Source organism: Excalfactoria chinensis, chromosome 6 (assembly GCF_039878825.1).
Source record: "Excalfactoria chinensis isolate bCotChi1 chromosome 6, bCotChi1.hap2, whole genome shotgun sequence".
Taxonomy (NCBI): Eukaryota; Metazoa; Chordata; class Aves; order Galliformes; family Phasianidae; genus Excalfactoria; species Excalfactoria chinensis.
The window spans coordinates 7,108,647-7,134,087 of record NC_092830.1 but is presented as its reverse complement, the minus strand read 5'-3'; the positions used below and the strand labels follow the sequence as shown (position 1 = coordinate 7,134,087).

Here is a 25,441-nt window from a genome sequence, read left to right as displayed (position 1 = left end):
AATTTGAGACTTCTAACAGTATCTGTGTGGAATGGATTAGTTTCTCATGCTTTGTAAACTTTAGGGCTGTTAGGTATTATGTCACCTGTGCCAATATCAGTACTGTAGAAGCATTTTGGCACTAATTCATGCTTTGATTTCTAATTTTACTGGGGTTGGCTATGCTAGCCCTGAAGTCAGAACAGCATAGAATTGGATAGGATAGAATCTAGGACATGGCTATCTAATTATATTGTTAGGTATAACTACATACAAATTTCTGATGTATTTTCAGCTCCCTGTGGTAGAGTTTATCTTCAGTCTTAAATTATGGTCCTGGGATGTGGTGCGTAAAAGAAAGTTTAGAAATAGTTATTATCTTCTCATGGTAATTATGACTGGCTTGAAAAAGCATTGAGATTTTTCCAGCATGAACTTTGTATTTTATGGACATTTACAGGAAAAAGTTTAGTTTATAAACAAATGCCCATCTCCCTGGCACACGTGTATGCACTAGGAAATGTTCTCGAACTTTCTTCTTGGTGAATTTTATGATATATGCAGTGGATTTTATGTAATAATTAAGTTACAACTTTCCACGTGGTTTTGGACTACAGAATTTGTTTGTTACACATAAGTATATTAATTTATGCAAGTGTATGAACTGTTGGTCAGGCATAGATAGTCTGTCTGATTGACAGAAGCTGCTTTAAGTCTCATACAGCTGAGGTACACAAGATGCCTTTGATATTTTTTCAACATTGTATTGTAGAATAATCTTACTTGTTTTAAAATGGATTATGAAATGACAATTGAAATCTCATTTGAAAGAGACAGATTTTAGCTGCTTTGCTTAAAATTTATTTTTTCTTGGCGTGGAATCCACATCTCAGTAGGGTGAATCTGGTTTGTCACTTACTGATGTGACTGGAGTTTCAGTTACAGAGTCTAAGATGGCTGTTTTCTCTACATCTTTGTGGGGTTTTTGTTTTGCTTTCCCTTTGTGGTTGAGTCTTTGTGATGGAATGTCCCTTTCCCAGGTTTCAGAATGAGTTTGAGAGTGGGTAGAATGGTTTGTGGTCCGAGGGACATGGCTAGTCTGAGTAATACGCTTTTTAAACATGCAAACGTGTTAGAGAAGGTGAACTTGCTGCGATAACATTGTGTAATATTCAACCTGTGGTACTCAATGTTTTCTTACAGTAATCTTAGTTACAAGTAATTGATTATTGCTTTATTATTTCAGTAATTTGCTTCCCTACATGACGTGGATTATCTTTTAAATTGACTTTTTCTGTTGTGCATTCTATCCAGTGGGTTAATGCCAGATCTGTAGTTCTTGTTCTGTGGGAAGGTGAGCTTATAACAAAGTAATCCAAACTTTCCAGCTTTAATAACAATACAATTGCAAGTCAGTTTAAGATAGTGTGCAACTATGGAATAGAGAGACTTTTTGGATAAATGTAAGTATTCTTGATGAAGTAGTATTTGGTTGCCTTGAAGGTGTCACCTCTTAAACTTTACCAAATGAGATAAACACTGGGGGAGTGATGTTTGTTTCTTTGTTTAACTGAACTATATGATACAAACAAAAATTGCTAAGTTTATTTTTGTAAACAGTACAGATTTTCAGTGCTCATTCCAAATATATAAAAATGGAGTCTTTGTACTGAGCTGGCAGCACTATGTAACATTCACTGGAAACATTTTCAAGACAAAGTCTTTCTGAACTAAGAGAAGTGTATAGATTTGAACACAGTTTAAGCAGTGTTATGAAAATAAGACATGGTTACATCGGGCAACTGTTCATCAGGAGCAACTGTTATTTTAATGAGGTTTCAGTACGGAGTGTTCAGAAGGTCCCATGCTTCAGTTTTGTTCTTTAAGAGGCTTTAGTGAAGTGCATGTGTTTCTTCCACATAGACAATTTTTTACCAACAACTTCTTCAAAAAGAAGAGCTGTGACACGAGAGCCCTTCATGTGCAAGTTAGTTACAAGAATCGCACTTAAAAACAGATTCTTGTCTAATGAGCTAATTTAAACGGGATTTTTTTCCCCTACATTTCATGCTGCAAGTGAATTGTCTAAGGCTTTAAGAAGCTGAAGGTAAAATTAAAGGAATGCATGTTTCAATATAAGATCTACATTTCTGTATGGAGGAATATATATAATTTCATTATTGAAACCAAGACTCTTAAATGTATTTAGATTCTGATAGTATCTTTATGGTAAGCCATTACTGAAATCCCTGGATTTCCAAAATCTGAGGCTTACCACCCTCCTCTATTCCTGTATTTGCTTTTCTCTTTGCAATCTGCTGTTAAAATGCTCCTTTACTAGGGATGTTCCAGTCAGAACTGACTTGCGTGCCACTTGGCTTCTGCCACCCTCCCACCCCTATGAGGGAGCTGAATGTTTCTGTCTGCTGATGGGTTGTGTCTGCCTGCAATTAGTGTATAAAATATCTCTATCTGCAAGTGGAGAAATTCCAGCTCTGATCTACAGTGTTTTGTGACCTTGAGTTGAGTCTCATGGAGCTCTGGGTCTCACTTGTCTATCTTTAGAATGATGGGTAAATTAAGAATGAATAATAGCACTTCATGTTGTATAATCAGTATATTTAATATTACTGATGTATTTGTACCTCTTGCTCAAAGTTAAGCTGATCAAGGGCAGGGATTTCTTACGGTTTATTCCTGGTGTGTTACAGCTGAAGGTGAAGTGCTAATGTCCAAATTCCATATTGACATCTCATGCTATATTCCAGGTTCTTAAAGAAATGACTCTGAGGACATGTTTGAATTATGCTGTTGTAACTTGATACTCTCACTTCCTAATTTTGATGTAATTGTTTTCAGGTTTCCCATATTACAAATACAGAAATTTCTGGCATTTGCTTTTCATATCCTCAATTTTAACAATTACAACCCTCTTCACCCCCCTCAAAGAAAAAAAAGAAAAGTTATTGTTTTCAGTTATGCTGAAAAACTTCTATTTGGAGAAGAATTGAACACTGTGAAGGTGTCAGTAATATTAATGTTCTTACAGAACTAAGGGTGTGTAGCTGTTTCAGAACATTCTGCAAGCAGTGCTGTTAGACCATTTATTCTTTCAGGAGGCCTTTGGTGGCTGTCAGTTTTCTGATTGTGGCATAGATGAATGTCGTGGAAGCGGAGACTGTGACTTCAGAGGTATTGAATCTGAGTGAAAAACAGCCGGTGTCTGCCCTCCCACTACCATGTGGCCTTCAGATGTAGAGCTTAATGATTACAGCGATGGGAGGCAGTAAGGAGCTGCATTACTTAATGAGATGGTGTTTCTGTCTGTGTCTTATGTGATGTGGGTGTCCCTGCTGCCAAATATTATTAAGAGGCGATATGACCGTGTTACAGTACACAAACCTCTTGTGTTGCTTTGAGAGGCATAACATTTTATGAATGAGCTTTTATGGTAAATTACTTTTTTTTCCCCTTTGGGATAGGAGAGCATACTTGCCTTTGAGAGTTATATGAATCAGAACTGACATAGCAAATATTCACATGCTGTTTTGGTTGGCAAAAATGAAGGAAAGCAACTTTACTTGAGCTTCCATATTTCATTTGTGCTAGCCTCTGATTTCTGTGATGGGGGGAGTGAGCAACAGTTGTATTGAGTGCAATATGATAAATGCTGGTAGAAATTAACACTTGCTTATTTCATGAGCTTAAAGTGAGATTTCCAGTATGACTTTCTAACAGTGTATACAGTGCTGTAATTTAATGTGAATTTAAAATGATTCCTTTCAGTTGTTGTCTTTATTCTACCAAGTAGCTTCATCTTTCAGTGACAGAAGAACTTCAGATTTAGTCTAGAGTGCTTCAAACTAATTGTGTTACTGTGGTTTTTCTTAAGGTATGAGAATGTTTAATTTATTCTGAGCAAGTCTTGAAATAGGTAAGGAAGGTGATCGTGTGACCAGAGAGACCGGTAGACTCTTTAAAGTTGGGGTAGTTTTCGGTGCTGTTGGTGTAAGCAGGAAAAACATATCTATGAAAGTACATCAAGTGAATTGCTATACACCTAACTCATCAAACTGAATTTCTGAACGCTTTGTAGATAGCTTAATTAAAAGCATGTAAATTGGCACGAGGTTTCTTTTCCTTTTTATCTGAAATTGTTATAATTATGTAATAACTATTATATAGTTATTAGCTGTATCAAGTTATAGAAACACTGGTATTGAAAATAACTTGTATAAGGTTCAGTTGGACAGCATCAGAAATGTGAGGGGCAGGACCTTAATGCATACTGGGATCAACATTTCAGTTGTATGCACAGTTTTGGTCCCTCTGGATGAGATGTATACGCTCAGTGCTGACTCCTGAGTTGTAAGGGCTGGATGCACACTTTTTTCAAGAACATGTAACATAGCATTTAGGCCACATCAATATAAACTACAAAACACCTTATCATGCTCATTGTCATAGCCCTTGAGATAAGAAATTTGAGTGTCATTTTTCCCCTGTAAAGGCTGTTTGTGAGTAAACAGCATTTTGGTGTTGTGGTGGGTTTTGTTCACTCTGAAATACGTCAGGATAATGCAGTGAGAATGTAACTTTGTAGCAGTGCAAGTCAGAGGATGGGTTAAAATAGCATAAAAACCTCAAATACTTCCTAGCTTTTCTTTCTTTTTTTTTTTTTTTTTTTTTTAAATTGGAAACAACAGTATTAATGTGCCTGTAAAAGAATAGAACACGTCAATACTATGGAATATGTTGTATTCAAATTACAGGAAAAATCTAGCAAAAATGCAATTTAAAATTTGTTCTCCAGGTAGCAGTCATAGAATCATTGAATGGCCTGGGTTGAAAAGGGCCACAATGATCAGCTGGTTTCAACCCCCCTGCTTTGTGCTGGGTTGCCAACCAGCAGCCCAGGCTGCCCAGAGCCACATCCAGCCTGGCCTTGAATGCCTCCAGGGATGGGACTTCCACAGCCTCCTTGGGCAACCTGTTCCAGTGCATCACCACCCTCCGGTTGACAAACCTCCTCCTAATATCCAACCTAAACCTCCCCTGTCTCAGTTTAAAACCATTCCCTCTTGTCCCGTCACTGTCCTATCACTATCCATCTATATTAACAGCCATTTACAGATAGTGATCTTGCAATCTGTGATGCTTCTCTGAATTTTGAGGTTGTTCTGTCTTGGTGAATTTCAGATGGTCGAAATTCCCTTTATTTTTTGTTTGCAGTTTGATTACTGGTGGCTAGATGGCAGTAAAGGAATGTGGCTGCGACTTCACTTGAGCTACATGTTTGGGAAGTGCTATTGTTTATAAATTGATGAAGTCTCAGCCAAATGATTAATATTTCAGATGTTCTTTCTTCCCCTTGATGCTATTGAATTTCAGATTTTTTTTTTTTTACTTATTCTGTTGTATAGTGAGATACAAAAGTAAAGCGCTGTGCCTAGCTGCTTCTTGAGAGATAATAACCTTAAGAATTAGTTCCTATCTGTTTCTGTAAACCTAAATTAAACCTACTGTGCCTCTGTAAAAATGTTTTCATGGAGGAATAAATCTGTAAGACTAATATCCAATAGTTGAAGTATTGTGGCTTTTCAGATCAAAGATCCTGTTACATTTGTTGTCATGGCAATCTTCCTTTATGGAGCATGAACAAGATGATGAATTGCTTGTTTGGATGTTGTGCTTAACTATCTTTAAATGCTGTGTATTACAAGTCATATCAAACTAGCTCCTTTTCTATCCTATTATTGATATTCTACAGGATTCTATTCCAGCTCTCCTCCCTGTGAGCCTTCCTCTGTTATTATGACTATTTAGTGATGTTTTTCTCTTCAGTTACCTCTTTGTCCGACTGTCCACTGAAAGTGAAGGAAGTCATTACTTTCATTTGTTTTCTCCCTCCAAGTAACTGGTCTGAGTAGTTTTTCTTTAATGTCACCTTTTGGTAGAGCTGTACTGCATTTCTATTTCTTTATTCATCTTCTCTCTCTCTGATGTTGTCCCTGGCCCCTTGAAGACTCTTCTCTGTACTGTTGGCCTGGAGATGGATTTGACAGACTTCTGTAGTTCAGATGTTTGATTTACTCCATTTGTTTATCCTTTCTTTACACATCTATTTCTGTTTCTCTTCAGGTGCCTCCAGTGTTATTTTGTTCATTGTTTTACTGCATATTTTTCATTGAGAATGGTTTTTTTGGGGGGCGGGGGGGAGAATTTCCCTTTCCTTATGAGAAGCTTGTGCATGTTGAGCATTAATCTCTGATCTCTCCATTCTTTTTTCCCCTCTGTCTTTTTTTTAATGGAAGTAACATTCATCAATTCTTAGTATCTTGCCTGAAGAGATGCAGCAAATGTACCTGCATAGAGGACGGCACAAAAATGTCTAAGATTTGTGTATTTAATACCGTGGGTCTTTGTAAAGCACATGGAGGTCTTAGTTGCAAAAGTATGTTTGAAACACTGTAAGAAAAGCACTTAATTATGACATATAACACTTGTCATATTTGACAGCACAGAAACATGAATTGCTTTCAGCTGGAAAATAGTGTAATTTTCATTTGAAATATTAAAACATAGAGTGTAGTAAATGCAGTCTATTTTTTTGTTCATCTTGTGAAATTGTACCAATTTGCTGCAGTAATTTCAGTCATGAAGCCATATAGACAACACACGGCATTTTGTTTTGAAAGTGTAACATTAAAAGCATGCATTGACTGAGGGCTTCAGTGTCAGGAGAGAAGTATCCAGATTGGCAGTCTTAGCTGCAAAAACATGGAAAGTAGGGCTTTATTTCTTTAGGGATATTCTCCCTGAATACTTTTTTTTCTTGTTAGTAGACCATACAAAGAGTAGCAATATGATAATGTAAGGGCTAAAAATGATGTCCTTCATCTTAATATGAGATTATTTCCTGGCTATTTCTGCCCTACTGAAAGGATAGTTTTGATGATGCCGGTGTGAAGACTCCTGTTGCCAAGAGAATTAGTCACTTACTCTAACTGTCATATCACAGGGCCTTAACCTTTTGACAGGAACTAGAGATTCCTATTTCAGTCTCTGCTCCCTACATCATCTGTTGTTTCAAGAGGTTTTTTGTTTTGTTCTTTTTTTTAAATGGGAACTTACTTTGATTACTGATATCTTCCATGTGATTTGAAACAAAATCATTATTTGCTGAGTGTGTAGTAATGTATCTGTTCCTCTGGCATCAGCCTCATGTATAAAACAGCATTGTGACCTGTGCTGAGAGATGGCACAAGTTTTTGTAAATAAGGGGTCTTTAGTCGTAGGGAACAAAATGTTGACATCTGACCAGGATGTTTGACTTTTTTTTTGTGTGGAATGTCTCAAGAGCAGCTGTCTGCTGCCCTATAGGGACTTTAACAGCTGCTTTCCAAGTGTGGTGCAATTGTTTCCAAGCCTGAACGCTTGCCTGTCTCTTCAGTCTTTTTCCCATCTCCCTACTAAGTAGGAACATTCACTACTATTAGGGCTCTGAGCTCATTCAATTATACCAATTAGTCACGGATCATCTGTTTCTCCTCGAATGCGGTTGTTGTTGCATAGACAATGATGCTTTCTTCACTTACTGAAGTATAGAGTTGAAAACCTGTCTAGAGGGACAGCTAGGCAACACCACTGTAGTTTGAGATGAGCTTTAACACTTCCAAACATGTATTTCTTCTTAAGTTGTACCATCTTGGAAAATCTAGTGATAGAAAGCCTTGCAAAGATACTGTAAAGTAGGATATCTCATTCGTAAGGGACTTAAAAACATCAGCTTTCAGGGCTAGCCAAAAGTGAAATGTGTGAATGCATTTTCCTAAGGTCTATTGATCACACTTGTATCACCTAGCACTTTTCTAGGAAGCCTATTTCAGTGTTTTACCACCCTCAGAGTAAGTAATAATATTAATAATAATAATATTTATATAGTACTCTAGATATATAGTATTTATTATTTATATAGTGTGCCAGAACTGCACGCAGTTCTCAAGGTAAGGCTGCACCAAGGCTGTCTATGGCAGGGGAACCATTTCTTGCCTGGTTGACTATCAGTTTTTAAGATGCACTGTTCTTTTCAGCTACTCAAATAAAATAGGATTCATCTCTTACAATAACTCCCCATAACTGCTGAAACATGTAATATGCGGCAGGGTTTGCGCTGATGCATTTTGAAATGTTTCTTTACTTTCTGTTTTGAGATTGTTGCCCAGAATAGGGTGATGATAATAGCCGTTAAGTGCTCATATTAACGGTGTTTCTGCTGTTCATTATGCAGGAGTAAGAATGACAACTGGAGTCTGTAAATACAGTTTTGATAAGTAGTAATGAGTTTGGGAAGCCTGCAGTTTTTCTCAGCTATTTCAAGATGGCAGTGTTAACACTTCATTTACAAAACGTGTCTGCGTTTATCTGCATCTAAGGAGATAGCAGTAGAAAATACTTGAGAGAATTCACACAAGGTGCAGCTATTGCAAAGAGTTTGTATTCAGAGCTTTGTTTTCTAGTATTGAGTTGCCTCAGTGTAGTTCAGTAACATATAATTAGCGAAACATGATGAAATGTGCTGTTGACAGAGAAGTATTTTCGGCATCTCCAGTTCTGACCTTGTTTGACATCGTTAGACTTCTGAAGCTCTGATGCAGATAGCAAAGTGACCTGTCTAGGTTTATTAGTTAAAAGTAGCATGCTCCATTTTTGTATTGTATTTTTAAAATACTTTTGCACAGTAAGAACTATGGTTTGTTTGGTTTTTTTTTTTCAACTGAGTGTTTTTGGCCGCTGCTTAACTGATGTTCACTGAGGTTCCCACAGTGGAGGGAAATAGTGCTTGTTCCTACTAATTGTGATGATCCAAATGAGGTATAGGAGCAATTTATCAACTAACAAACTGCGTTTGCTTCTCAAATGCCTACATTTTTCTGCCTCAAAGAAAAAATACATGTTGATTAAAAATCTTTGAGTTCCTGGAGAAGTATAAATTAGTGGACAGAAAAATAAGTGTACACCTGCAGTCGGAATGTTAAATTCACATTTTCTTTAATTTGCTTCCATTTCTCTGGAAGTTTTCCTGCAGATGTTTATTATTCACAATGTCCTGATGCTGTGTTTCTTGCCTGTGAATGCTTAAAGGAACCACAATGGATCAACAGTGCAGAGATGACTATCGTTGTTCTTCCTTTCTGTCAGTACATCTAACAAATAGCCAGCGGAGGGAGAGTTTTCCAAGTGAACAGTGTTTGTCTGCAAGTATACAGTTAAATATTTGCTGAACATCTTAATATCCAGAAAGGAGTAATTAGCAGTGCAGCTTTTCAACTTAATGATTTTCAATATTGCTCCAGTGAATTGCCTTTAGATGTAGCTGATAAGGCTAAGAAAAATCTGAATTCTATTCTTAGAAAAGAAATGGGTGTGAAATACCTGAGTATAATCCTAGGCCTTAAAGGTGGAGCTTTTATCTGTGGGATACTAAAAGACAGAGATCAAGAACTTTAGAGCTGTGGGGCTATGATCAGTTTCCTCAGATCTGCTTTGTGTAATTGCTTATTACTACTAAGTTTCTTTCTTTAAGAAACCATATTAAACATGCTGTGTTCTCTGATCAAGTACTGTGCTTTGGTGTTGACGCGGCTTTCCAGTCACACAGTGCGAGCAGCATCTGCCTGTTCAGTTAAGATAGTATTCTATAGCCTCCACCTCCTGATTATTTATTTATTTTGACAGACTTGACCTTGCTGACACTACAGTTATTTATCTTTAGAATACCTGTCTGACTGCATTTCTGAATGGGGCGTGATTCCATTTGGTACTACCATCTAATGGCCTTTCTTTATATTATTAATGTAACCTCTGCAACACAACAGTTTGCATGTGACTTCAGAAACAGCTTTATGTGAAGCACAGCATTAAAGACAGTGCTTAGTACTGTAAACCACGTTTTAAGTTTTGTTGGCTGAAGAGGGTGCTGGAACATGATGTTCTTACCAAAAACTTAGGAGGATGTTTGGTCAGTGGGAGTCTGACATGTTAAGGTGTTTAAGTATTGCTGCTGTTCTACACCAAAGCTTGCTTAAAAGCCAGAAACATGTTCAGGTACTGTTGCTTTTCTTGTGGATCCAAAGCTGCTTTTGGTGATGTTTAAAGGAATATAGAGGCCTCTCCATTCTTTATTTTAGGGAGGCAGAATTTGACTTAACGCTGATTTGGCTTCTTATTTACACGGAATTACAGCAACCAGATAAATCTTAATCTGAAAATACTGTCTCTAGACATTTAGATTTAGTAAAAAGGCACCAGAGGTGTGACACCAGAAAGATGCAGTAGAAGTAAATGTGTTAATGGAGTTAATCAATTACACTTTGCAATTGCATTTTGTCTCTTGCAGTCAGGTAAGTGTGTCACTGCCTGAGAAAGACTGCTGAAAATTATTGAGTGTTTTTATTAGATTTAATGGGGCTTTTCTAACAGTATTCAAGAAAAGACAGTGTGCATCTTAGGTGTACAAAACAAAAGTAACTGGTGCTGGAATTATGTTTAGCTTTGAAAATAGAAAGATTCAGTTTTGCTCCATACTTGTTTAGAAAACCATCTTCCTTGTTCTTTTGTTTCTTCCTCTTCTGAATAATTTGGTCTTGAATGCTTCAGTCAAGCCTACATTTAGAAGAGTGGAATTCTGAACTTCCTGATGTTTAAATCAAGATAGTATAGGTTCCCTACCCCTTTACTTTGTAAATAACTCTTTATCAATATGACATGAATGCTGAATCAAGATAGTTTTACATCATGTTCCACAAAGTTACCTTTGAATTCCAACTGAGCAAGATCATTTAGTTTTAAAGTGCAGGCAGGATAATAATGGGTAGGAAATTACTTGGAGTTTGGCATAGGCTCAATGTAGAAAATGGCATTAGTCCTTCTCTGTAGCACTGTTACCAGTATCACTGTTTCGAGATGAGTAGGAAGATGTTTAGTTACTATAGTCTCAGGTAAGGCAGGTCTTGGCCTTAAGAGGCTGCTCGCAACATCAGATGTGTATCTAATACCAATGTAGCAAAGCTGTGAAGTAAGCCTCTGTAGCAATGGAATAAAATATCAAACGCCTCAATTTGTGCTTTCCTTTCTTGAAGGACATCTTGAACAATCTTGATTCCTGTGATCTTGAAGATGATGATCTCATGCTTGATGTAGACCTGCCTGAAGACCCACCCCATGATAAAGGTTAGTTGAGTACCCAAGCGTTTTTACTGTGACATTGCATTTGTTGAAATTTACTCTTCTGACTTCTTCAGTGCTTGCTTCAGATTGTTTTGGGTTTTTTTAATTAGCTTCTTCCTTTGCTGAGATGCGGAATTGAATACAACACAAACTTCAAATCTGAAGTTACAGAACTTACTGCCTGTTATAAAACAAGAAACAAACACAAGTAAGCCAACAAAACTTCATTGCAGACTGCCTGTAGGCTGTTGGTAGTTTGAAGTTTACTCTATACTAAGTTAGTCTTTCAGTCCCATGTATTAGTTATATTTGAAAATGTAGCTTTGGTGAATGACTGTAATTTTTTAGTTTTTTTTAATTATTATTATATTATTACTATTATTACTATACAAAATGATGGTTATCTCCTAATATATTTGATTTGACTGCAACAGTAACCTTAGGCTTTAAATTGCAATATATTGAAGGATCTTCTGTTATGCTTCTGTTGTTAGTGAGAGTTCTGGCAACCTTTTAATGGAGAGGATAGATGCTGTTAAAATAGTACTAATTTAAACCAGAATTAACTGGTTCAGGTAAATAATGCCACAATTCTTTATCAGATCCTATCTGGAAAGTGTTAAGCATTTAGTTTTGGTTGTTCCTGACCTGCTCTTAAGAGTCACTGACTGCTGGCCGTAGGTCTGACCTGTGCTTCCCATTTCATGGGAGGCTAATGTGTCTTAAACTGAACAGGAACATTGGATGTGGACAAAGTAGTGCCCTGCCCTGTACAAATGACACTGAAAGTTTGGCGAGTTTAATAAATGGTTTTGTTAGCTACTTACTTACATATCTTTGCATGCCTTTCTAACTTTTTAAAGGCCTGACGTTATTGCCTGTAAGACAAAGTGGGATATGTTACTTCAGATTATCCTGGTATTTTTTCCTTCCCCATAGCTGTACCTGCACCAAATGACTTTTTTGTACCTGAAGTATTACAAAGGCTGACCTAATTTCTGCTGGAGATAGCCTTTAATGTGTGCTTGTTAACAAATTTATTGGTACTTACTGACGATTGTTTCTGCTGTGGTACAATTCAGCTTTTCAGCCCAGAAGCTTAAGATTTTTATTTTTCATTGTCTGGAATGAACAATAAACCAAGCATAAGGGATTGCTCACAGTACTAATGGTTATACATTAACTGTTCTTTCAGTAATGTTAATAGTTATCTTGTTGCAAAAACTCAGCAGTAATTACAAGGGGAAGATCAAGTTTTTGTTAAGCTTCCTTGTTTATGAAACATTCAGTGCATCTGCATCAGTGATTCCATTTGAAATGGATTTCAAAACTGTTCAAAATGCACACGTTTTTGCCACAAACTTAAAAAATCAATTTGCCATTCAATCTAGACACAGGTGATATACTGTTTTTATTTCACTGCTTTCTTCATTGCATCAATATGATAAATCTATACTCATGCTGCTACTCAAGCGTCAGTAGTGTTCGTGTAGCTGGAATAAATTGTGACTAAAGCAATCTGGGCTGACTTAAGTCAGTAGTTCAGGTGAAGAAATTGCTGTTCAATAGGGATCAATATTAGTTAATTACTACTCTTTTTGCATTTTTTTAATGTGGAATAAATTGGATATCTCTGCTATGGTTGCTTCTTCACTAAAATTCAGTGATTTCAAAGTAGCCTGAAAAGAACTGATCTCATGCTTTCCCTTCAGTAAATATGGCAAACTGAAAAAGTGAATTTTGTTCTTTGTTAATATTCTTATGTTTCTATTTAGTGTCTCAATTTGTTCCCCAAAGCAGAAAAACCATAAGACCGTAGTAACTTTCTGGGGGGCTATTTTGCTTTGACCCATTTGGACTTTGATGCGGTGCAAGCTGTAGAAGGATGCCTGTGAAGGAAAACAAATCTTGTGTTATTTTAAGTGTACAAGTTAGTTTATTACCTCCATTTTTACCTCCATTTTGGTTATTCAACTAGTTGATTTAAAAATAAAATAAAATAAATAAAATAAAAAAAAAGCAAAAAAGCCCAACAAAACCTGAATTGTAGACACAAGTATTTGTTTTGTTTGGCAGCACTTCTTGCCGACCCCTTTTCCATTCTTGTGTGCAGCTTCCATGACGTCAGCCTATTAGACTTCCCAGGTCAACAGAAACTCTCCTTGTTTCATTTTGGAGTCCAGGATGCTGCTTGGACACTATTTATAGCAGCCGTTCTAGTTCAACAAGTATGCAGTGTGTGAGGATGGCAGCCTTAAATCACAGGGTAAAACTGGGCTCCCTTCCCACCAAGACGCAGGCTGGGAGCGCAGCAGGAAGGAAGGCCTGTTTATGAGCGTCTCGCGCAGCTATGGCTGAGTAGGCAGCCGAGCAAAACAAAGTCCTCTTGTGTAGATTGATTCTTCTAGCAAAGGACTGACAATGTGAGGAAAAGCTCGTTGGGTAAGTTAGAGAGACGGTGTAATGGCAGGGGTGCAGTTCAGGACTCTTTGCTGTGCCTGACGGCACAGGCAGCATTTGTTTTGGCTGTGTTTCTAGTGGCTTATGAGCTGTTGCCAAATACAGCGTTTGTTCACTTCGGAAGTTTGTGGAATTTCCTTTGCTTTGCAGAAGTTAGTGTTTTAGAGAGATGATTTGGTTTGCTTGTTTTAAACTGTGCTTATTGTCCTGGTAACTGAAGTTTAAAAATGTCTCAAGTTGAAACAGAGGAGTGTCTAGAAGGAGATAGATAAACATATTAAGTATTTGTTTTGTTCTGACCCGTTTCTAAAACGACCGTATTTCTGTTTGTTGGCTGTTCTCACTTTTTAAAAGCCTGAAGATACTGTCTGTAAAAGAGGAATATGTTCTCTCAGATGATTTGAATATTTTTTTCCCATTCCTATAGCCCTGTTTCCTTCAAATGGTTTTCTTAGACCTGAAATACTTTCAAGGCTGACCTCTAATTCTGCCACAGGTTACTCTTATTCTTTTTAAATGTTTTGTATGCTAATAAAAACCTGAGCTCGTTACAGACTATTGCTTGGCTGTTCTGAAAGTGCTTTTGACTGGTTTTGGAGGGGGGGAGAAAAAAGAAGCACTGCATCTGCTATCAGCAGGTAGAAAACATTTTATTTACATGATCTGGAGAATAAATTGAATATGTTTTTCTAATTTCTGCTCCCTGTAGATGAATGTGAAAATATGAGCCGTTATGATAGACAAGACAGAAACACTAGGCAACATCAGGAAGGATTCTGGAAAAGAGCACCACAGCAGCGGTGGAATGCACAAGATCACTATCATCTTGGTCATACCGAGCACTATATTCATGGTAAAAATGATTTGAACAGGTAAAGGACTTTTTTTTTTTTCCTCCTCCCTTCGTGAGAAATCTCTTTTGCCGCTAAAGAGTATCAAGTGATCCTGGGTACTGTCTGTGAATAGCATGGCAAGAGGGAGCACTGCTGAGATTTGTAATGATTTCTTTGTGAAACTCGAGTAATTAAATTAAGAACGTTTTAACTTGTGCTGGAACTTACTTGGAAGTGTGATTTGTGTCTTGTCTTCGTAGGGTACTGTAAATGCTTGCTTCAATTAACATATCCATTCCATGGTGAAATTATTTAGCGTTTTGTTAGTTTCGTGTTTTAAGTTTGGATAGTTTTTTACTTGAGTTTTTAAGTAAATTAAATCCTATAGTTCTTATAGGCTAGCTTGCATGAGTGAGCTTATAGCGATAGTGATGACCAATCTAGTTTTAGGATCCTGTAGTTTTTAGTCTGTGAAAGATCTATGCGAGTGCAAAGTGAAAAAGCATCGGCATTTTCTGATTCTTTTTTCATCTGTATACCACAACACATAAATATAGCCCATGTTACATAAGTTTGTGTTGCTAAATGCTCCTTAGCTCAAGTTTGTCAGCCCTGTGTGTGTGTACATCTATATATAAATATTTGTATAAATAGATATATATGTTTATTTTTATCAGGGGATCAAACTACCTGGACTCTTCTGTTGGTCACTTGGAAAGCTATGGCACACCAAATTTTTACCAGTCTCCTAGACAGCTGGTGAGCTTACCGGAGAATACTGTGATGCTTGATGAGATGACACTTCGGCACATGGTCCAAGACTGCACAGCTGTGAAAACTCAGTTACTGAAACTGAAAAGATTACTGCACCAGGTGAGCTGCTTAAATGGAACAAAAGGTAGTATGTGTATTGGAGAATGGGCCCAGATGGGCTGGTCATCTGGTGCTATTAGGCTGCCATTTTCTGCACTCATTGAATTTACAGTGTTTAAGAAAGCGTACATTTTTCATGACCAATTAAAATAGTGCTTTTCTGCCATTTCATCAGTTTATTGAATACAAAAATATTACATATTGGTGTTCTGCTTCTCTTTGGAAATAATGAGAAATTAATCAGTAGATATGATGACAGTCTTTTATTTAATAAGATCCTAAGAAGCTAGGAGTTAAATAAATAAATAAATAAAAATCACGCTTGCTGAATGCAAATTAGTTCAATGGTGGTAGCTTTTTCTTTTAATAATAATCATTAAAAAAGCTTTGTATTCTTCACTCCTCTAAACATCGCTTTGTTTCAGAAGGAAGCTCTGCTTGTCCTGCTAGGTCAGATCAATTGGAAGTACTGAAACTTAACCTTACCCCATGTGTTGTCATAAATTTTTAAAGAGCTTTTTCATTTCACCTCCGTCCTCAACAAACTGTGGGAGTCTTTAGGATCCATTTACATGTTAGCATGGAAAAAATATTTTTGTTTATTGCAGTTTTTTCTTAACTGTGTAATATAATGGAAACAGGTGTTTTAGTTTTAAGGCACAAACAGCAAAACAAGAAGCAACTCAGCCCTGAGGCTAATGGGAGGTTATGACTCTGCCTTTGAGAAATGTGAGCATTTTCTTCCCATGGTAACCAGGAATGCTGGTGATGTTTTTCCAGTGACTAAATCAGAGACAGAACTGTACAAAAAATAACAGCGTCGGGGAGGATGTGTTCGTAGAGCCTCGTGTGTGAGCAGCAGGCAGCATAGGCTGTGCTTTCCAACAGCCTCAAGTGTGTGATGAGCCTACAAGATAACAGAAGGCTTCTTAGACAGAGCTCTTAATGCCTTTAGCACAAGGATAATGAAACAACTAGGCAAATGATGTGTGCTTGTACTTCAGTGTGTAAGGGTGTGCAAGTTAGAGCCAAATGGCGTGGGGCCTTGCAGAGTACTGTATTTGAAATCTTGCTTTAATTTATAGTAGTCAGGCTTCTTAGTAAGGTGGCAGAAGTCATCTTGTGTTTTTTTAAAAAAAAAGGAACTTAGGAATTAGTTATTCCTAACTTGTACATTCTTAACAATCTGCTGCTCCTTTTGCCAACAGTTTGATTTCTTCCGCTGTTGCTGCGGAAGTTAGTTTTGTAGTAACACCACTAAAAAGATGATGTATTTTCCCCCCTTGATTATGAATAAAGTTTGTGTAGTTGTTTTCAAGCTGAGCACTGAGCGAGGGCTAGAAGTCAGTTTGGATTATGTGACAAACTTTTATGAGGTGTGGAAAAGCAAGATGAAGTCAGAGCTCCTTTCAAGTGCAAACTTTAGTAAAGGAAGCAAAAGTTCTTGGACGTGTCACCTATGCTATGAAATGTGCAAACATTACGTTTCTAGATTTATGATTTTAGGAATGTTTTTAATTCGGGTGGGGGTAGAGCTGTATTCAGACCTCAGGTGTGAGAAGTTTTGTTCTTTAAGTTGTATTTGAAGTTGTTATACAAGTGATAAACTGTATGCCATACTACTGAGCATAGTGCGTAACAAATTTATACCTAGCAGACTCCTGGGGAGGCTTGATGTGCTATACTGGATTCAATGCTTTTACTGTAGTTCATATAGCCATATCTAGAGTATCTTTAAGTACCAGAGCAGCAACGGCATGGTTTCATGTTGTGTTCAGCATTCTGCCTGCAAAAATAAGGAGTTAGAGCAGTCGAGCCTTGTCTGAACTCTTTGTGACCAGGATAGCAATGTCAGCAGTTCACATGCTGTCTGCTTGCTGCTCACATACTGCTGTCATTCTCTCTTAAAATGCTGAAATAGGGATTAGGGTGTGTATCTTACGCGGACTTTTTGAACATCTTTTTTTACTGTGCTAATTGTAAACTAATTGAATTTTGCAGTAATGTTATATCAGCTTATATGGAGGGAACAATGTACTTTCTTGCACTAAAAGCAGTTTAATTATTTGCAGAAAGATGTTGAGCTACTGGCGCGTGTACCTACTTAAATCTTAGCTGAATCACTAACTTTCTATTGTAAGCAGTCAGTGACTATAGTAAGTGGCATCTAGATATTAAAGCCTCTTAAATGACTAAGATACTTAATTAGCATGCCTAATAGTAAATATGCTTTACTTTGATCTTAAAGGTTGCTTATTTCTTCCTTAATTTCCTGAACTTGAACTTGTTGCTCTAGATTGAGGCTACAGAGCTAATGTGTCAGAACTTCCTTAATTGTATCGCTCCAGATGTGCTGGAGCCAGTGATAGGCAAGGGCTGACCATCCTCTGTAGTAATTCCTCTCAGAAACAGCAGCAGTGATGTCCCCCCACATTGTCTTATCTCAGAAACATGAAGCGTATAGGCTTATGAAAGTGTTTTTTGCAATGTAGCGTTCATCAGTGGAAAAGAAGTTCTGTTTTTCAAACACAAATATTTGTTGCAGTATATAGGATAGGACTTTCTCCACAATATGAGCAGGTGTGAATGGAGAAAGGAAGTCTGTAAAATTGTAAAGTGTGGCAATATGTTTTGGCTGAGGGATTAAACCCATAAGGCACTTGAGTTCCTTTAAAGTATGTGATGTGTTCTTCTCTTTTTGATTCTGGTGAGATCTGTCAGAAATAACTTAGGTTTGTCACAGGAGCCCTGAAGACAAGGCAGTTACTGATTTAATTGGTAAAATAAATACAAAGGTTTCTCTTTGTTGTGTTGGTGGTGGTTTTGTTTTTTTCTTACCATGAGATAGTTTGCCTCGTTGATTAACCCAGGCTGGATTTGGCAGTTGTGTATTTGTCAGCAACTCAGTGGACTATTTCTGGAGGCACCTTTAATTTCTTCTTAGTTGGAAGTTTCACTTCTTGGGAATATAAGGACCTCTGAACCGCATGCGTGATTGCTCAGTGATTGTTGTGAGATGTTACGTTTTAATCATGATCTGAGCTGAGTAACTTTTACTAACACAGGCACTTTTGAATGTCAGCTTTAAATGCAGTCTTATATCATGTAATCGAAAGAATTTATGAAATAAATCCTCCTTCAGTTAAAATATCGTGTGGTAACTCGCCTTATATTACACACTGGATCTTCCACAGCAGTTTAAAACTATTTTCAGATGTATTGAAGAATTGTAATGGATTTTGCTTCACCTAGAGAGGAAAACCAGAAGTTAATTAATTTTTTGCTATGCTTTGGCTGTTTTCTGAAGTAAATTCCTAGCTGGAAGATGCTACTGTCATAGGAACGTGGTTATTATTTCCCTGTTACTACCCAGCAGGGGAACTGCAGAATGTTCTGGAGTGTGTCACTGTGTGTGTCTTCTGGTTTTGTGTATTTTGAAACTGTAAGCTAAGTGATAGGAGGGGGAAAAAACCCTAACCAGCCATGTGGGACACTGGTAATATTTGCTATCTATTGCTGTAGGGTTGTGCTGTACATTAGAAATGGGTGGTGATTAGCTGTTACGTACTCCTGCAACCTCCTATCGCTAATGTAAAGTGAATTTAATTATTTCTAGTCATAAGAAATGACAATAGAACAGAAATGTGCAATTGAGAAGATCTTATTATATATGCAGAAACCTTTCACACAAATCAGTTTCAGAGTGCATCATCTGTATTATGTAGCAGATTTTCCAGCTGGCAAGTGAATCATATAGGATCTGTCCAAATGCTCATCTGCTGGCTCTCCTCTGAAATCATTACTCTTTGCTTCAGTGGAAAATGGAGGACTAATGGCATTAACAGAATAACCTCTTGGTTTATACTGGCAAAATGTTAGAAGATAGCGCTCTGTAAAACAACAAGTACTAATAGGAATCTGCCGTATTTTGACAGCACAAGATGCAGTATTATTAATTTAATTGTCTTTGCTCTTTCTGAGACGTGATGGGAGCACAGACAGAGGAGATAAGATAGTCAGGACTTCCCACTTCTTCACAGCCGGAACTGAATTAAAACAAAGAAAATGAATGTGGGGAGCTGAGGTTTGAGAAAGTAAGGGAAGGTGAACTCCAGAGCCTGAAGTAACTTGAAGTATTCAGTTACACTGCAGTGTGATTAAGTGCACTAAAAAGGTGATCGATGAGCTGACTAGTACTGGCTGGTTAGAATGTCAGTAGTTTTAATGAAACACAGTGACATGGGCTCAGTGATTTGAAGGAATAAAATGACATTTGGTGAGGTGCCACCAAAGCAGAATGATGAGTCAGAAATGAAATAAATTAGAAGCCTGGGAGAATCAGTAGCCAATGAGAGAGAAAATAAGATAGGGCAGAGTGTGTGTTATTGTAAAATGAATAGAAATAATAATTGTTTACTGTGCAGTGAATGTGAGAAGAAAATTTTGACAGTGGAAACAAAGTGCTGAGGAAAATAAAGTGTGTGCCCTTAGATTGACAAGGTCTGAACGAGCTTCAGAATTATGTGGCTAAGGCGTATAAATCAGCTTAATAAATTCAGGGCTGTGCCGTGTTCAGTGATGAGGAGTCTGTCTAGAAGTGCGTGCTGGTGCAGCTGTGGGTATTACAGGGTGTTTCACTTGGGTTAGATATGGAGTTAGTTAATGTGTTTTAGGTGCAGCATACTCTGTAACTCTACACAACTGCTGTAGGGAATTCACAAGCTCAGATCTGTAAATAATCCTTTGTAGATGTAGATGAAGAAAAGCCATTTGTTTGCTTGGGCTCCCAGACAACTTCAGGAGCAGTGTATTTCCCTATCCACAGTTTCTAGTTGTGGATGTGCCTGCCACCATATCCTGCAAGCATGGAATTCTTTGTGGATAAAAACGCAGCTTAGTGCAGGTGCTTGCTAGTACCAGAAAGGGCATGGTGGGTGGATCTGCCTACAACCATCCAGCTGGCTGTTTCTGGGTGCTGTCTGAGCTAAATGCTACCCTCCTCGCTGACCCACTTTGTTAAATAACTGGTGCTAAAAGGTGAAATTTGGAGTAAGGATTCAGGCTACTGATGATCTGTGCGGAAGGAATTTGCTTAGGAGAAATGGGAAGCGTGGTGCTGTGGAGGTGCGCTTGGTTAGGAAGGCTTTGTTCTTGTTCTTTAGTCCTGATTTTTACTTAAACTCTTAGAAACAAGGAGAGCTGAAGAAATAGGCAACAGAGCCAATGTAAATGGCATATTTTATCTTTAAGCTGTTAATTACTAGGTGTTAGGCTGTCATTAAACAGTGTTTGATGATAGACAGGTGAAACTATGACATTCGTGGTAATATTTCAAGGAAACCAAAGTCAAATGCACTTTACAGTGTTGAGTGGTCAGCAGGTGAATAGCACCCCCTACTTGAGGAACACAGTTCTCTGGTGGCTCATTTACAGTAATGCTGACATAGCAAATGAAGGTATTGCAGTGATCAGTTTGTAGTACAGCTTGTTTTTCTGTGAGGCGACAGAGGAGTTGTCTTCTGAAAGAACACCCTTCTCTCTCCTGTTCCTCAGTGTTTAAAGGGAATTTGCACGGGTTTTTTTTTTCCTACTCCCTCAATCTGTTTCCTTTAAGTGGTTGTTAACAAGATTGGGATGATTTCCTAAATCTTGCTGTTGTATTTTGTAAGTTTCCAGCTTCAGATTTGCTCCAATTCAATAAGCTGCTTTTTAAACACCTCTCAAAGCTTGTGATTACCCCCAATTTGTTTAACAGGGACCACCCAAAAGTGTGCAAGTGCTGTAGTGGCTGCTGTTGACTGAAATAGAGTGAAAAGTTTCCAGTAAATGTGACTAAACTGAAAATCATTGCAGATTCAAATAGATTGCCAGTAGGTCACATCTTTTGCTTGATGCTCAGACGCTGCATTGATTGTCAATTGCTTGATTGCTGTTGAGAACAAGCTTGATTAAATATTGCATACAAATATATAGATATAAATTTCAGGCTACAAAAATGAATCTGTAGCTAAAGACTCTCCTTACATGGCTAAATGTGTGTCAACATCTGCGGCGTTCATCTCTTAGCCTCATGCCTACAGTGGAGGCAATGTTTAAATATAACTAACAGAGTTAGAATGTGTTTTTTGATGTTTTAATTGGTATTGCAATCTTAAATCTGGGGAATAGCCACAAACATGGCTATTTCTTTTCTCCCTGATGCTGCTGTTTCACAAAAGCAGTCTTCTGCTAAGGAATTTAAAATGTTTTATCCTTGCTTGTTTTCAGTTGTAGTTTATTTGTCAGCGTGCTTGGTGAGCATTTGATTTTGATATGCTTAATAAACCATCTTGAGCTGCTGTTTTTGCCTTCATTGTTTATATTTGGCACAAATGAGATTAGTTCAATTGTTCTCAATACACATTCATGGCATACTGAGTTATGTATTCAATGACTTAACACACAACACACAACACAAAACAATGGCAAACAAACAAAATGCAACACCAAATCAAACGAAGACAACAAGTTGGGTTAGAAGCAACAGCTTGGAAGTTTTTCTAGGTAACTGCAATGTGGTAAGGTTTTCAAGTTTAACACAAACCTGGGGTTTGAAGTGATGTTTCCCGATGTTGATGTCTTAGTGCACGATTTCTAAGCAACCAAAAATAACATACATGTAACCAGTTGCATTGTTTTGCAGGTTCTTCTATCTTTGTTCTAATTCCTATCTTTTCATGGTATGTGGTTAGCCTTCTTATTCGTATTGTTTTCTTTCTCCTTAACTGCAATTCAGTTAAGCAAGAAAAGCAAAGCAAGAAAGACTGCATAGATTAGCCCAATATATGTTCACAGTTGGGGTATGTGATGATAGTGTTAGATTTAATTCAATAACATTAATAATAATAAGATGATTAAAACAGTGGTGAGGGAGTTGGTGCAGATGATCTTGGCTCTTGCTTTGCTGGTGAGTATTGGATGCAGTATAGGGTGTGAGTGCTTGAATTACCAGAAGATGTGTGACTTAGGTTCTTTGCATTGGGGTCATAATCTGCTGCTGTAGAACGTTTTGTTCATCCAGTTTTGTGCGTTGCATTGGTATTCTGCAAATACCAACTGTAGAGCTTGAAATGCTGTGCAGGCTACTTTGTACATTTATTTTGCTTGGTATTTTCCCCTCCCCATAATTAATCCTTCCCAGTTACAACTGTGACACTGATATGTTTTTTCTTTGTGTAATAGTTAAAATAGTTATTTAAAGTTAACAGATTTCTTTGCTGTTTTTTATTGTTGCTCCCTTACTTTAGCATTTTAGAGAAGTTTGAGGTGATGTAAAGTTCTTCAAGATATTACTGTGCAAATTCATTCTAAATATTTCAAAGTGCTGTGGAACTACATATTGCAAGTTTCTGCTTCATCAGCCTGTCACCTGCTGGTGCTCTGCCCAGGAGCACACAGTGGCTTGTGGGTTGAATTAAACTGCATATTGGACAGCTGAAATAGGTGCCATAAAGGGCATAAATAGGACTATCTTTAATTCCCCCCACAGCTGATCTTTAGTATTTGAGCTGCAGTTTTATTCTGGTGGTTTTTGGGGGTAGTCTTGCTGGCTCAGACTTGCAGTGGTTTCAGACAGGTTTTGAGACATGATCATCTGTGAGTTTTGTGTTTTGTTGCTGTGTTCTTAATGCAAGTGCTTCTGTCCAAGAAAAATTATACTTTGGTACCATTGCTAGTTTTCCCACTTCTCCTTATTGTGATTAGTTTTAGAACTAGAAGAGAAAAGAGGGCTTTTTCATTCTTCTAGTTTTTGTAGTTATTTAGCTCCTATGACTGTGAAATAATTTTTTATTTGCCTGCATTGTGGTAAATGTTACTTATTTAATGAAGAACATTTAGCTGAATTATTTTGGCTGTGTATTTGGATGTTACTCAGACATTTTTGAATGGATACTAAAGGAGATTAAACTTTTAAAGTGGCATAGTATCACTATACCATCCTGATGTAAAGCATTTAAGCGCAATGGCCAATTTTTACACAAAATCAATGTTTTGACATAGCTGCAGCTAATTACTGTGGAGACATTCATGGCTCTTATTTGGGAAATGTACATATACTGCTGCAAGGCAAGCTTTTATATCAGAGAAAGGAAAATAGGAGAACTCATAGGGAGGGACTTGAGATGCTGTAGCAGGCTCTTCAGAGAGGTGATGTACCTATATATTTAAAAGGGGGTTGTTTGAGGAAATGATTTGACAATTTGTTCTTGTTCTCTGTTAGAATGATGAGAATGTGTCGCTCCAGGACATCTCGCTCTCAATTCCATCAAGTCCAGAACCACAAGAACCTGAGTCAACATATTTTAAGGTAAATGACACTGATTTACTTTTTAGAATAAGGGATATATGTTTGTATTTGTCTTATGAAGCAGTGCTTCCTGTATCTGTTAAAACCTACCAGGTGTGTGTGTGTGGTGCAATGGCCTGGGTTGAAAAGGACCACAATGACCATCTAGTTTCAACCCCCATGCTATGTGCAGGGTCACCAGCCACCTGACCAGGCTGCCCAGGGCCACATCCAGCCTGGCCCTGAATGCCTCCAGGGATGGGGCATCCACAGCCTCCTTGGGTGTATACGTGTAGGTCATCTGAGTTTTCTTAAAATGGAGTGATTTATTTGACCTTCTAAAGTACTTACTAATGGCAGTAAGTTGAGTAGTTAAAATAACCTTTCCTTATTAGTAGCAGTCCTGAGAATTATCAGCTTTAGAGTAGCGTCTTTAAAGATTTTTCTCACTGTTTGGTAACTATGGAAGTTTGAAAAGACGAAGTTTCTTTTCAAATGTAATAATACTATAATTATTTAAGTACTTGGATTTTCTGTTGCCTTATATTCCAGCTTCCTTAGATGGTCTAATAGTACTAATGCAAGTACCACTAGAGATAGTATTTGATGATTAGGGCTTTTGTCTCTGTGATGGTAGCTTCTCATACAAGAGCTGAGTCTGCATCAAGACATCAAAACTGCAGCTGATTTACTTACATGGGCTGCAAATTTAGTGAGTTGGCTGAACTTTTTGTGAAGAGACTTCAAGTTTCTTTGTTCATAAGGTGTACCCTTTATCACATCTCACCATGCAAATAAGATGAAGAAAGATGTTGTTCATGTTATTGCTAGGGCTCCATGAACCTCTGCTTTTGTATATCCGGTAGAGCAGTTGATTTAGATTATGTGACCCTTAGATGAAAAACTCATATCATGTCTATCTTTTGTAGACAGATGATTTATTGAATGAGATCAGGCAGCTTAAAGATGAACTGAAGAAAAAGGACGAAACAATCAACCAATTAGAGCATCAACTTGTAAGTATAATTGTAATGCTTAGTGAAATCCCAAGCAAGCACTGCAGAGTGCAAACCGAATAGGTATTTCTTATGAAGGCTTTAAAAGGGATAAACTTGTAATTTGTACCCTTTTCTGAGGGACCCTTTCATTCAGGAGGCCCATCATGATTTATATTTTTTTTTAATATTGAGCATATAAATACAAGCTGCTGTGTGAATCCAGGGGACACTTACAGTTCAGATTCAGATGAGCACGCGTCCTCAAGCAGAAGTATTGTATGACTATTCACTTTTTACTTCTGTTCTAGACTAGTTTTGTGTTTTACCCTGTGTTTTTCTGCATTGACTTCTGTCTAACTAGTTCATTGCAAAGTAGTTACATGTTTTCAAACCATTTGCTGAAGTTAATTAAGAGAAATTGCTTTTTAAATTCACATAAAACTGATTGTCTCATCAAAAACACGAATGAGTAATGTGGAGGGAGGGAGAACAGGATGCCATTTAAATGTATGTTGGCCTTTCTAAGAACATGGAGCATGATCTTCTGTAGGAATAACTTTTTCCTGCAATTTCCTGTGCAGTCCATGCATTTTCCATGACGAGTGATGCTGTATTTTATAATTACTTTAAAATACCTACACGTACTTTTTCAATTATTGGTAATGAAACAGACTTGCACCATTAGATGTGCGAGTCTGACATGGTGTATTAATTGTCCATTTTATAACAAATTTTGTAATAGT

The 25,441-nt window shown here is 37.5% G+C and overlaps 1 protein-coding gene across 4 annotated transcripts in view; it reads left to right on the top strand.

Annotated features, from left to right (window-relative positions):
- CCSER2 (coiled-coil serine rich protein 2) overlaps positions 1-25,441 on the top strand; it is a 67,037-nt gene that overhangs the window by 17,494 nt on the left and 24,102 nt on the right. For all 4 annotated transcript variants that reach the window (XM_072339721.1, XM_072339724.1, XM_072339723.1 and 1 more), the window contains exons 5-9: positions 11,121-11,211; positions 14,378-14,540; positions 15,179-15,374; positions 23,635-23,721; positions 24,630-24,716. In XM_072339721.1, the coding sequence (XP_072195822.1) occupies positions 11,121-11,211; positions 14,378-14,540; positions 15,179-15,374; positions 23,635-23,721; positions 24,630-24,716 (624 nt within the window). The remainder of the gene's footprint in view (positions 1-11,120; positions 11,212-14,377; positions 14,541-15,178; positions 15,375-23,634; positions 23,722-24,629; positions 24,717-25,441) is intronic.